The 14,709-nt window shown below is 43.3% G+C and overlaps 1 protein-coding gene across 1 annotated transcript in view; it reads right to left on the reverse strand.

Moving 5' to 3' along the window:
* Positions 1 to 14,709, reverse strand: part of UNC79 (unc-79 homolog, NALCN channel complex subunit) — a 154,050-nt gene that overhangs the window by 87,821 nt on the left and 51,520 nt on the right. The window contains exons 11-15 of the mRNA XM_066607519.1: positions 8,540 to 8,568; positions 6,215 to 6,450; positions 4,649 to 4,820; positions 2,648 to 2,878; positions 112 to 302 (exon numbers count right to left, since the gene is read on the reverse strand). Coding sequence (XP_066463616.1) covers positions 112 to 302; positions 2,648 to 2,878; positions 4,649 to 4,820; positions 6,215 to 6,450; positions 8,540 to 8,568 — 859 coding nt within the window. The remainder of the gene's footprint in view (positions 1 to 111; positions 303 to 2,647; positions 2,879 to 4,648; positions 4,821 to 6,214; positions 6,451 to 8,539; positions 8,569 to 14,709) is intronic.

Below are 14,709 nucleotides of genomic sequence, written 5' to 3' on the forward strand. Positions count from 1 at the left end.
GACACTGACAGACAGATGATAACAAATCTTGGCTCAATGGGTTAATTGGTTATAAGCAATTCACCTTCCTATTATTAATGGCCATATTATATAAACTTCATTGCAACCAACCTGAGGACCTCTCGAAATTCCTTGAGTTGATTGTCAGGCACTTCTGTCCTGATCGCTTCCAACCACTCCGGCATGATACATTCCCAGATTGGCTGGTTTATAACATTATATGGAATAAGGCACAGAATTCTATTGAGACCTTCTTTCAGCTGGGTGACCGTACTGCAGGACTTGTCCCAGTATCCACCAACCTGAGGACAGACACACAGATTTAGCCACATTGACATATGCATCCTCTTAATGTGTTTGATCATTATATTTATGAATAGTGTTGAGCGAACTGAACCAGTAGAACCCTGTTTGGGGTCAAACTTTGTAAAAATGCTGGTTCAGCATGAAGTCGAACTGAGCTTTTAGCAAAGTTTCATCTGAAACTTGGTCTTATTGGTTTGGTTTGCCCTACACTAGTCCTGACCACTGCTGTATAACACTGTCTAAGAGCCATAAAAGCCTTGTGTAATACTCTAACAGTGTTATACAGGGCTTGTACGGCTCTTAGACAGTGTTATACACCAATTTTAAGTGTTTTGGTGAACTTCCAGTTTGGTTCAAACTAATTTGGACAAAACTGAAGTTTTTGAAGCATTCATCCAAACCAAATTTTTCAATAGTTTGCTCATCACTATTTCTGAAACAGTCCTTCAACTGTTGCAGTACGGCTGTTTACTATTTAGATGGCAACATATATTTGTCCTAGATATCAATAATTAAATAAACACCCTGCCTAGTTCATTGGAAGTTCCATAGGATCATAATAAAACCCCCAACACTAGAATTGGTGTGCCAGCACAACAGTGAGTGAGCATGATCATCAGTGCTGACTACATTGTGATCATCAGGAGGCACTGTGGAGCCACCAATGAACAGGTAAGTACATATATTTATTTGTATAGGTGTCCATGATTTGAAAAACATCCAATAATCAGACATCAGCAATTATGCCTGATTACAAAAAACGGACACTGTAGTGGCCCGAAGTATCTGGCCCCTCTATAAATGTCCATACATGTCATGTCTTTAATGTGGATGCACTGTGCAAGTGTCTTGTTAGTGATTTATGTGTATTGCACAGCTGCAGAATATGAGAGGTTAATGTCTGGAAAATGTAACAGTTTGTGTGTAGTCTAGGTTGTCACCTGAGCAAGAAAGATTTATGTGTTTGCAAGGTGTGCAAGTGAAGGAGTCTAGTTAGTTCTCTACAGACAGCAAGTCAGTAAGTTAGTCTAGACGGTGTGTACAGCCAGACTGTCTACCTGTGGATTACAATCTGTGTGAGAAGAGCGTGAAAGAAAGGAGAAAGCCTCACCTAGGCCTAACCAATATGGAGGAAGCAGAACGATATCCCATCTATTAAAGAATGGAGAATATCCCGTTTAATCCCCAGTTGGTCTTGAGTATTGGAGTTATCATGGAAGAAGTGAGTGTTGGCCGGTAGAGAGAGTGAGAGAAGTCGTCCGGAAGAGTGATCCTACAGATAACGTGGACTGTATGTATCAAGATGCCCCGAGTTGCCTCCCTGCCTCCTCACAAATACAAGTTGTCCTAAAGCCAATCCTCCATTGCAAGGACTGGTATAAATTATCCCTGTTGGATGTTCCAGTAAATAAAAGCTTTACCGACTGTTCCTGCTTGATTCTATTTAAAGTACAGCCCTGTGTGTGTAAACTATTTATTGCACCATCATTGGAGTTCACCGCAGCGCATGGAACGGTGGGGTCACCCGTGAAAAATACAGAAGTTTCACTACAGAGTTTTATACAGGTAACCGCACCACCAGCGTTACCTGGAGAGGCATGTCGGGGCCTTAGCAAAGGGTTTCACGCGTCCCTCAGGGGAGGAGTTAGTAGTGCCACTGTGACATCCCTAACACCTACCTTGCTATCTCCTCAGCTGTGGGCCCTGTGCCTCGGTCACTGCAACACTACAAGGTATGAACCTGTCACGTCCCCACAGCACCATAAACTAAGCTATGGTGCTGTTAGGGGAGATGACAGGGAGCTGGGTGATGGTTTTTTTACATTCACCCACTCCCGCAATCCAGTGCTGTCACATGGTGAGGTCTGTGCAGCGCACGAAAATCTGACTTTGCTATCCCATAAGATTTGTATCTGGTGCACAGGACTGAAAAGAGTCCTATTTTCGTGCGCTGTGCAGACTTTATTAGGTAACAGCGCTGGTTTGTGGGAGTGAGTGAGTATAAAAAATGCATCACCGGGCTCCCTGTCATCGTCTCCAACAGCACCATAACTTAGCTTATGGTCCTGTGGGGACATGACAGGTTCCCTTTATAAAATTGTGTTCCACTAAGTGCATGACCCAAGGACTCAAAAAGAAAGAAGCCATGTGTTAGGCTCTGTCCCTTAGGCCCGACAATAGACATAACACAGTATATCAGTTTTGCTTGAAAAGTTCCGTTCTGAATCCATTGCACTCATACTGACAGCTGCATCTCCATTCTCCCCAGTTATAATATAGCACAACGTTGAGTTGCTATCATATGCAGAGTAACTTCCGTTCTAATCATTTTAGTGATTACCCGAGCAAATTCCATTGGTTTGGGCAGCAAGCACATAACCATAACGTCAAAACGGATGTCACAGACTGTTTTGAGCCACTTGGTGACGAACTGCGGCTTGAGTTTCTCCACCAGACTGCCAACCTCATCATCCATCATGTAAGCTGTAGAGTGGAACCACTGAAAGACCATACTGACCAGGCGCGCCAAGCTTTCCGTCGGCGTGTTTTCGCTGGGAGTGCAGAGACTGACCTGTGCCACGAGATCATAGTAATTCGACAAGGTGATTACTCAGGACTTCAACATTTATTATTGTTACTTATGAATTAGTAACACAATATAGCAATGTAATTTTACACATTAACTTGGGCAACTTTGTAGGTATTGCATTATGTAACTATGCCTGATCTTGAGGTCACAGTCTATAATCTAGCCACATCCAGAGTTGCATTTACAGCTCTGCTACCTACCTGCAAGCAGTGATCTGTCAACATGGCGTGGACAGTCATAGCCCTATCAACTCAGGTGGGCTTCCGTATTACCAAGCTCTCTGGTGACTAATGTGAAATATCACTTAGGCCAGATTCACATGGCTGCATGCGAGTTGTGCGCCAGAAACTCGGGCGTAACTTGCATAAGCCAGCGCACAGACACCCATTCATGTGCTAGCCCCTCTCCATGGACACTGCACATTGCATGTTCTACTCTCGTCTGTGAGAATGACCGAGAATAGGACATGCAGAAATTATTTTTCACACAGACCATCATTCATGTGATTAGTCTAATTGGATATAATGGAGTCCTTTGCTGTCTGTAGAATGCACAGAGAGCACAAAGCCCAAAAATACAGCCAGGGGAATTGGCGCCCCCTCTCCACCCCTCGCCACTATTTGTAATGGGAGGGTGCGAGGTGGGCCGGAGGGGAACTTATCTCCGCCCCTATCCCGTCCTTCCACTGCAAACAGTGGCTAGGGGCGAAGAGGGGGTGGGAGCTCAGTGCACTGCTCCCGGCACAGCCCGCCTCTCCCTCTGATGAAAACCCGGCCCTTGCATGAAAAATATACGGACGTCTGAATAAGCCCTTAGGGCGACATCACACGACCGTATAAATAAAATAAATAAATAAATCTTGGTATTTGTATAGCGCATACGCTCACCTCAGTATGACGTATTTGCGCATGAACTAGTTACTTTTGCGCATGTATTGGCACATAGTACTGTATTTTCGCACCTGCATTGCATGTTCACATGCATGCGCAAAGCACTCCCGCCCTGATTTAAAAGGCTATTTAGACTAATGAGGTCCAGATGTGTTCTTTACTCTGCAGTCTTGCGCAGTGTATTGCGTGGGTATTGATTGCGCATTTGCATACCTCCGATAGACTTTTATGAAGCCCCTGGTACACAAATACACAGAAAGATAGCACTGATCCTATTTTTTTCCGCAAACTCATAAGAATGAATCCAATGAAAATCAATGGGTTCCATTTTCTGTCTTTTGCGCGCGTATATTTTATGCCCGCAAAAACACATGCAAATACTGTTGAGTGCAAAAGCCCTAGGGCTATATCCACATGGGATGGATTTGCTGTGGAATGTCCATAGTGGACATTCCACAGCAGATCCGCAGTGCAAAACCCACATTAAAAACCGCAAGATTTGGTGCAGATTTGAACACTGTTTTTAACATGAAATTTGAAGAGGAGTCCAGACCGAACATCTGCTGCTAGAATTGACAAGCGGCAGATATAAATTCTGCACCGCATATCAATTTCCGCAGTGGATTTTCTCAGTAGTGAGTGGACGAGATTTGGAAAATCTTATGCACTTTGCTGTTACTGTGAATGCGACAGATTTTCCATGCAGAGGGTCCGCACGGAAAATCCATAACAAATCTGCCCCGTGTGGACATTTCATAAACCAGCAAGGGGCAGCACTGAGGCCAGGCTGAATTGTAAATACAGCTCTGGATGTGACAGGAGTATGAGACATAATGTAGCAAGATAATGAAGTTTCTCTCACCAAGAACCAGATTCCAAACTGACTCAAAAGGCGCTGGTCGTGTTTATCATCATCTTTGTTATCAAAGTCCGTGTTGTCTAACGAATGATGCGAAGAGGCCAAACCCATCTGCCTCCTGCGGTTCATCTCGTACTCCCTCTGCTCTGCGTGATATTCCGCTTCCTTCAGCAAGCTGGAAAATTAACCAAGAAAGTCATTCAAAAATCTGATCTCAGAGTTCCTCGCTCCTGGGACTTGTAGTACTCAGCTATAATCTACAATTCCCATTTGTGTCCCCTTCACTGATTTTTGTACACAGTGGTCCCCGCAACCCCTTTGTGCAGGGAACTTCTGCGCAGCCCAATTTAAGCCATGATACAGTTCACAGCACAGAATACACAAAGGCGATTGTGTATTCTAGGGATATGCCATCACTTCACAAAATGGGAATACCCATTAATGGTCGGTCTGTGTAAAGTCTGGACATTCTAGGTCTTCCAGAGATGCTCTTTGTGGCCGCTCTTCTCTCTGACATATTGACAGAGGTCACCCTTTCTAGAAACCCAGAATGCCCTAATAAGGGTGTGCAATCTACACTGTCCTACTAAAAGTAATAAGATACCTGAGCAAGAATCAAAAGTAGCACTTATCTACATAAGTTAGGCCCTATTGACATTGGATACTCTTTTTGGTATACTCTCTACTAACATCAGATACATTTTAGCTGCTATTTCCCTCCATTCATCCTGCAAAAGTCTAGCGAGTTCTCTCAAGGAAGATGGGCGCTATTCATATTTCCTGACTCTACATTTTAGAGTTAGGAACAATAAGGTTCAGGTCGGGACTCTGTGCAGCCAGTCAAATCATGGAACATCCATATCCTCAAACTAATGTAAACAAAATTGGATTGCTGACTATTTCCAGAGTATTGATATATTGTTGGCAGCACATTTTTGTCTAGAATATCCGTCTTCATGGTTCTTGCCACTACAACCAACAGACCGAGACCATGCCACGTAAAACATCCCCAGACCATAACAGAACCTCCGCCGTACTTAACTGTTGGCACAACACACTTAGGTGAAAGGTGTTCCCCAGGAGTTCTCCACGAAGAGGTATATCCATCTGATTTGAAGATGGAGTAGAGCAATTCATCACTTCAGAGAATATTCTTTCATTGCTCAACTGTCCAATAACAACACTCAATCTATTATTGCAGATAGCTCAATGCATCTTCTTTGAGAGAACTTGCCAGCCATTTGCAGGATGAATGGAGGGAATTACCAGCTGAAATGTATCAGACATTAGTAGTATGCCACAGAGAGTATCCAATGTCATTAGTGCCAAAGGAGCCCCACTAAGAATTACCATATGGAAATAAATACTACTTTTGAGTCTTGTTCAGGTATCCAATTACTTTTGGTAGGATAGTGTACAACTACCACTGACACCTGCCTGTCTCTACCATGGCCAATGTGTGGAGTTATAACGCATTGTCATTAGATGGATCTTTTATACATTCAATTTTATGATTTCTTTAGTACATACATAAATAATAAGACTTCATACAACAGAGGCATTTATTACCTAATTACCGCCTCCACCGCGCACACCAGCTCCTCCGCCCCACACTCCCGTGTGTTGATAGGGGGCGGTGAGGTCTGAAACAAGTGTGTCTCCGATGAAGAAGCTCCCCCAGCCTCGCTGTTGTGGTGGTAGGAGTGGCATCGTTTACAGTATCGTACAGGACGGTTACCATGCCGGCCGCAGCATCCCGCAGAGAAGCAAGTCACCACCGCCCTCCTTACATGTGAGCTGCAGTTCTAGAAAGCAGTAATAAGTATTCATTTCTATGGTTATGCATTAACTGGACTTTCACAGCCTGTGTATAAATTGATTGGCACTTCAAGAGGCCAACTAGTGGGCACAGTGGGATATTAGGGTATCTGTAAGATGCAAGTTAAGGGGTTGGACACAGGGGCGAGTTACCTTTAAGAGAAAAATGTACCAAAAAGTTTGTATGAGCAATATTTCATTCCAGTGCCAAAGACTGATCATTTCCAAGCAATGATGCCATTCTGTAGCAGCTCAGCATACCTTACCCTGCTAAGGAATGCCTGACCACGAAATGTGTCCACTTATGTAATGAAGAAAAAATATTTGCAAGCAGCATGAGGTCAATGGAAAACAATCACAAAACGTTTTACAATGGGCGGAGCAATCACAGGAAATAACGATTCTGCACATGCAAGAAAAATGATGAAGCTGTGTGTGTTTTTCGACAGGTTTTCTGGTTTTATGCAAATAAAGCTTGCTTGTCCTGTTACCTTCTATCACACTTTGGGGGAATTTATCAAGACTGACATGTGATACGCCCATCTGCATATTATACCCGTCAACGCACGATGCGCCTAATATATGAAGGGACACACATTTCTTCATATTGCTATATCTCGGCTCTTCCACACGCCCACTTAGAAATTTACGGCGGCTAGGAGCTGGCATAGGTTTTTATATAATTTAAGCCTGTTTTTAGCGTAAATTATATAAAAATGTGACGAGCAGCCACGCCCCCTCCCCACAAGTCACGCTCATTTAATCGAGAAAGTGGAGTTGAGCGGCATAACTATTAAAAAGTCACAAATTTTTAGCTCAAGCTGCTCTTGCACCAAATTGTGCAACTTTTTTCTGACAAAAACTGAATGATAAATCTCCCATTTTGCGTTTCAATTCTCACCATTTTCAATATGTCTGCTTGCTGTCAGTGAATGGGAACATGAGAGCCTGTCCTAATCATGTCCAATTGATACAGCCTCTTACCCACAGTGTATTAGAGCCCTGTAGCTGTGTGTGCTGGATGGGATGTTAGGCCGGGTTCACACGACTGTATTGGAATTGCATATTATGCGGGCTCTGTACACCCGTGTGATACGCGGTAGCTCACAGGAAATCAATTAGACTGCCTTATGCAGTTATGCTCACATTAGCATGTCAGAAATGCATAATCTGCAAGCGCAAAATAGAATGCAGCGTGTACTATTTTGCCGCGTATATACGCAAGAGCTCATTGTTCCCTATTGTTGTGTATATACCCGCACTGCGTATGGCCTGAGGGTATATGTGTCATTGCTAAGTGACTGCATGGAAAAATATAAACAAACCAAAAAAAATACAGGCGTACTGCGCATGACCGCCTGCGTGAGCATGCGGTGATATGCAGTACAATTTGGCCACCATACGCAGCCTTATGAAGGGTCACAGCCGGGTTCACAGGAGTAAAATGCTGGGGGAGCCCTGTGGCGTTTTACGCTCATGGCCATGTGAGCCTGGCCTTAGTCTGTGGACATAAATGTGAATGTTTTAATTCATTGACAGCAAGCAGAGGTTCTGAAAAAAGTGAGAAATTGAAACACAAAGTGTATTAAAAAGTTGCAGAACATTTCATTATACACTGCTTCAGCTTCATTGACATAAAAGCAGAAACCCCTATCATAGGTAAATGAATGGAATGAAGTTGACTGTGCAAGTTCTAGGACTGCACTACAACTCCCAGCATGGGCTGACAGTCTCTGCCAATTCCATCGCCCTAGGATAGTGGTCTATAATCTGTGGCTCTCCAACTGTTGTGATACTGTTATTCCAAATATACCCTGAAGGCTTCTATGGGCATGCTGGAAGTTGTAGTCTTAAAGCAGTTGGAGAGCGGACTGGAAGTAGTTACTGAGTACAACAAGAAATCCCATCTGACTGCAGTCTGCTGGACCCAGGGTTGTTGTTAAAGGCACAGCGCTGTGTAACAGATGTATTGTGGGCCTTATCCCTTATGAGTGATGGCAATGACATGGGCCACAGATAGACAAATCACAGCTGAGATGTACAACAACACGGACGGCAAAGCTGGGTGGTTCTTACCTTCTTCTGACAAATGGCTGAAATCTCAGCTGCGTGAGACATGTACAGAAATCTCAGTAAATAGCGCCATCACAGACAGCACAACATCTGCACGGCCTCATTCACATTTGCGCTACTTTTAGTGAGTGATCGCTTTGCCCATTCCCAGTGTATGCGGCCATGCTGCGGGGTCTCTGTGACTCCCACTCACTGCACTGCAGACCGGGCACTGGGACAAGGCTACTCAGGGATTGCGACCCCCTTGTTCTTAGCGGTCCACAAGTCAAGTGTTTTACTGGACAACCTCCTTTAAAGTGATCCTGGACAAAGATGGCCGCACCGCTTCTCTGACTACCTGACACACACTGTATCTTAAGACACTTCATGTTGACTGGGCAGTACTGGCAAATCCAAGCAGCTTGCAGTGTCTTAAGATGCATAGAAATACGCGGGGTGCATGAGTGAGTTAGATCATCTTTGTTTGTCCAGCATAGCGTTGCTTGTCATGATCGCCCGGGGAATAAAATCGGGCCAACTATTGCTAAATCGGATCAGATCATCCCGATCCAATTTTTTGCAAAAATTGCCAAAATACTATCCCTCTGCTTTGACCAGAAAGGACGGTGTGATGGCTTGTAGGAATAAAATATGGAAAACGGAGAGATCTCTGTGCTAGTAAGGGTTCTATCACTGTTGTAAATAGAACAGAACAATCCCGGAAAGAGCGTGCCAAAAAAAAAGGATTTTTTATTTAGCGAACAAATAAATAAATAATACATTAAAAATATTGTGTTTTTGGCACACTCTTTCCCGGATTGTTCTGTCCTATTTACAACAGCGATAGAACCCTTACAAGTGCAGAGATCTCTCCTTTTTCTACATTTTATTCCTACTGTTCTTTCACCTACACCTTTCTAAATGTTGGGTCTTTGAAGTCCCTAGCTGCACTCCAATCATTGGATGTCCTAGGGGTTGCAAGGCACTCGGAAACACCACAGCGGACGGGAATTCCCGTGCTAGCGGGTAAAGACCCCAACCAGGGTAGTTCTCGTGGGCACCAGGTAACTTCCCTTCCTTCTCACTCTCGTGCTCGTAATAATTTGTGCACCTACTCACCCATCCCTATAGGTGCTGTCCCAGACCATACACTAGCTGTGTTGGCTTGGCACTGCTGCCTTCTAAAAACTGACCACTAGGCCGCCCCCGCTGCCACCGCCGTATCCACTATTCTTTAAGAAACATTTTAGAGGCCAAATGAGAGAACCTGAGTTTAACTCCTATTAATTTTAATGGAAGTTGGAATCGGGACTTTCAATTATTTTTTTTTAATTGGGTCAATCAATCCCGACCCAATTATTTCAATAATCGCTCAAGACTAGTCCATATTCAAGGACTAAAGTAGAGTATGTGTACTTTAGAAGTATAAAGTGACATTTTTTTAAACCAGCATCCAGTAGTCTAGAAAGTCTGATAATCTGACACATGCATTTATACAGAATCATATATGAAGTGATACAATTCACATTATCAAATCATAATTCTTTGATAATTCCATGGAATCACTATAAACTCATATTCACTTGGTGCCATCTAGTGGCAGCTGTTGGAATTTGTACATCCAGCAGAGATGGTAGTAGGTGACACAAAGGAAATAGGCTCCACTGGTTCCTATAGGGATAATAAGGCCAAGCAAGGCATCTGGAGAAGGATAACCATAGAGTAGCATCAGCTAAATATTCCTGGAACTATTATATGAGCAAAGAATAAGGGCATATTCATCCGCAGTAGATCTGCTCCATACGTGTGAACTGACTTGTTTCTGCAACAGGTAAATTCATTTCTGCAGGCTCTATTTAGATGAATGGGACAGTTGCAGAAATGACTGCCACGAGTGAACATATTATCTGCGTCCGAAAAAGCTGATGTGAACGAGGCATTAGTCTGGACCTCTGGAGGGTCTATCCCTCTGAATGAACTGGATGGATGTTTCATATTCTCAAGCAGTAAAATTCATTGTATATTTTATCTACATATTTATTTGATACAACTTTTATTTTTTAATACAGACAGAATTATTTTGTTCTTTTGATCCTATACAATGTGCGCTTATTTTAGGTTATTGTATTTTCAATATGAATGTATTCGATTCACACAAACGTATTTACGTGTGTTGGTGCATGCAAAATTTACACGCAATACGCAGAGAATAGAGCCCATTGATGTCAATGGGTTTTTCACATTTCCATATTTTGCGAGTAAATTTCAGTTGCACAAAAAAAAAATGCAGCATGCTCTACTTTTATGTGCATTTGCGCACCAAAGGTCCCCGTAGTAGGGGGGTGCACCAAAGCATACAGTATATGCTTGGAGATGTGTAGCATGCTGTGTAAGGGCTTATTCAGACGTGCGTATATCGGCCGGGTTTTCACGCCTGGCCGATATACGCTGTCCCTCTCTGCCTAATCCTGCCCCTTCCATTGCAAACAGTGGCGAGGGGCGGAGAGGGGGCGGGAGCTCAGCGCACTGCTCCCGGCCTGGCCTGCCTCCTCCCCCTGCAGAGAGGGACACCATTTATCAGCCAGGCATGAATACCCAGGCGATATACGGTCGTCTGAATAAGCCCTAATTGTGTTGGGAAAAAAAATACATTACACGAATTAGCCATTTCAATTGGTGCGGTTTTTTTTTTGCCATGCACAAATGAACATGCCATGCGGGTGCGAAAAGTACAGTAAAATACTGCAATGCATGCGCAAAAAAGCATTGTTCATGCCACAAAAACGTAGTGCTCAAGCACACGCAAATACGCATATGCTTGTCCTAAAGGGGCCTAAGTTTTGTATTTCTTGTTATCATTTTAAATAATTACATTTTTTTATATATTTGGTTTTATTTTTTTTTACTAATTTTATCCTTTGTTATATTACACTGTGTAATGTTTTAGTTTATTTACTTTCACCTATTACTAGATTTTATTGGACTGCTTTGTGTAGCTAACTCCTTCCTGTTCTTTACTTATTCTTATCATGTTTTATTACTATTTATTTGTCCATGCAGTATGTTTATAGAGTCCTCAGCAGTATATACAATAAAGCCGAGTGTATGATTCATCGATGGATTCTGGCCAGTTATTAATGTGTCAGGAAATACGTTTTCCCGCAACTCAGAAAGAGCAGGGGATGATCTGCTTATGTGTGTTACTACGATTACCAGACAATTCATCTTCTGTGTCAAGATTGATACATAATATCCTAGAATTTACTATCGTGGCTGGTCTGTAACTCTCAGAGCACTATGTGGGCATATCAGATCCATCCTAAAAGCGGGTTTACATGTATACTTTGTAATACCCATTGCTATCTGTTATTAGGAGATAACACCACCCAAAATACATTAATCTCCTGCTACTCTGTTCATGAAATCCAACTGGGATTATACAATTTGATCTATGGTGACAATAGGTGGAAGGTTGTCAGAGTCCCACCTTGTCATGAGGATCAAAAACTCTTTCAATATGCAATGAATGGCCATTAGATTATAGACACCAATCTAGTAGCTCACTGGTCCTCCTTTGGCCTTCAAGACTGCAGCAATTATTTGTATCCATTCAAAGGTATCAGAGGACCAAGGCTGTGCCAAGACGACATTCCCCGCACAATTATTCCACCTCCACCGGACTGAACTGTTGACTGCTAGGTTGTGCTCCTGGGACCTGTAGTTCTAGGGGAGCACACTGCCACAGGTGTGGGATGATTGAGCTGGCTGGCCTTGGAGTTCTCCAGCCAGCCAATCACCACCAGTCTGTTGCATATAAAATATTTGGCTAGAGGGTGCTGGTTTCCTCAGTTCCCTCACAATATCCTTGTGTTTGCATCCATGCAGGTTTCAGTAGGTGTGAACAGCGACGTGTTCTGTGTTTCTGTGCAGGTGGCCGGACATGTGGTGTGAACAGTCCTGTTCCGTGTGGTATGCATTCCATTGTGTGTTGGTGTGAATGTTGTCCTGTTCTGCTTAGATCATTTTCCATCTGGGGCGAGGCAGGTCCTTAGGCTCCAGCGTGAGGCCATCCCTATCGGGACGATTGGCCCACTTGCAGGCAGGATCCATGGAGTAAGTTGTCTTGTAAGAATAGGGACCCACGAGACAATGAGGACCCTTGTTGGGGGCTCGTAGGCTTAAGTATATTGTCCAAAATGTGAACCAATAGCTTGTACATGCTGTAGCGATTCCATCTGTTTATGCGTACAGGTATGCTAGGTGAGTGTTTTGAGTGTTTGTCAATCATTAGGTTATCCCTGATCGTGAGTCTCGTTCTTAACCCCTTTCAATCCACTGTCTGACCTCTGAAGACATTATGATTTAAGGTTGTACAGCTCCGATGTTGGAAGACATCCGCCAGGGTTCTCTTACTGTATACTACTAGCCTCTCTGCTGTCGGAGCCTATCCAACATGTCACCTCATGCAGTACTGGCTTTAGCCAGCAGATAATGACGTTGTATAACGGCCGAAAAAAAGTAAGCCCCCTAGGAAAACCAGGATACAAATTGGATTGGAAAGGGTTAATGCATTAGTTCACATATGAAGGAGACGTTATATGACACTTGTCAGGAAGGGTTCACCAATTCAAGCTACTTGCGCCAAATTTCGTTGCTCCCATCACCATGCTGCAACGGAAATTTGGATTCATCTAACCAGATGATGTTTTTCCACTGCTCAGTGATCTAATTTTTGTACTCTTAGTTTCTCTTAGGCAGCAATGGCACTCGAACCGGTCATCTGTCGATGAGCTGTATGTTCGGACACGTCTGTTGGAGCACCAGCGTTGTTTTCGGCTACAATTTGCTTAACTGTGCACCGCCTGTTTGTCAGAAGAATTCTTGCTATGCTCCTCTGACCCCTTTCATTGCCAAGTTACATCCCTTTTATTGGATGTTTTTCCTCAGTCATACCATTCTCGATAAATGCACAACCCCATTATATGAGAAAACTGAACAAGGTTGTCAGTGTATGAGATATTGGCCCTGACTAGTCTAGCACGATGACAAGGCCTTGTTCAAAGTTGCGCAACTTGCTTGATTTTTTCATTCTAATGCAAATCCACACTAAAACTGATCTACGGAAAACTTGCTCACTTGATCTTATGCTGCACTCCAGGGTCATGTGTCTAATTGCCATACAGGGAAGCTCCAGTCATGAAAGGGAATGTCACAGCATGCCTGGCAAATGGTCGGTGGTCCAAGGTAGCACTGCAGTGTTGGCCCAGGCTCACGTGATGAGCAATTTCGGCGTGTTTTCACTTTATGTCAGCACTAATCAGCAAAGGGTTAACTCTCCTTCCTGTTAGGTGGTTAGTTGACGGGCTGAAATAAGTGGCTGGTCAGCCAGTTAGCAGCTGTTTAGTTATTTAAAGCAGCTCTTCTGAACAGAAGGTGATGGTTATATTCTTTGTCAGAAGTTGTTTCTGGTCTTGTCGGTGGCTCCTAGATTTAACCTGCGTCTAAGTAACGATAAGTTTGCTGGTGATCCACTTACTTATCTGGGGTGTTTCTACATCTTCTTCCCGGTATTTAAGTGGTTAAATATACACTGCATGTCATGTTCTCTTTGCTACTGTTCTCTGTCACCACCTAGGCAAAAGTCAGGGTCACACCAGGTTCCTAATGTGGGGTCGCTCTTATCAGGGTGAGCGCTCTGATTATAGGTAGGGTCTTCTTTTTTTCAGATTGCTCAGGGTTATATTCCCCATTTTGTGGTGTTATCTGTGTTTATATTTAGTGTGGGTCCAGGTCCGATGTAACAAGGCATTCGTGTCTCGAATAAAGTGGCCATTCAGGGTACATATGGGAAATAAAGTTGACCTGTCTATTTTAGCATAAACTTGCGTTTTGCATAAAATAACAATTCTGGAGCATCTTTTCTTACAACTGTTTGTTGTGTCATTCCTCATTGACATATCAACAAGGGAGTGTTACAATTCTCCTTGTCAAAAGCGTGCCCCTTTGACATGGGGTATGGTAAGATCTAGGTGTCAATTTATTCATACATTTCCACAAAGAAAAACAGAGCAAATTTCTCCCCTTTCTAAGTTCCTCATCAAGGTATCAAATAAAGTAGAGGATCAGGAGAGCAAAGCAGAGTAATACTTTGCTTCATGGCTATATGAATGGAGTGAAATCTACCTGAAACTTGA

This window comes from Eleutherodactylus coqui, chromosome 6 (assembly GCF_035609145.1).
Source record: "Eleutherodactylus coqui strain aEleCoq1 chromosome 6, aEleCoq1.hap1, whole genome shotgun sequence".
NCBI lineage: Eukaryota > Metazoa > Chordata > Amphibia > Anura > Eleutherodactylidae > Eleutherodactylus > Eleutherodactylus coqui.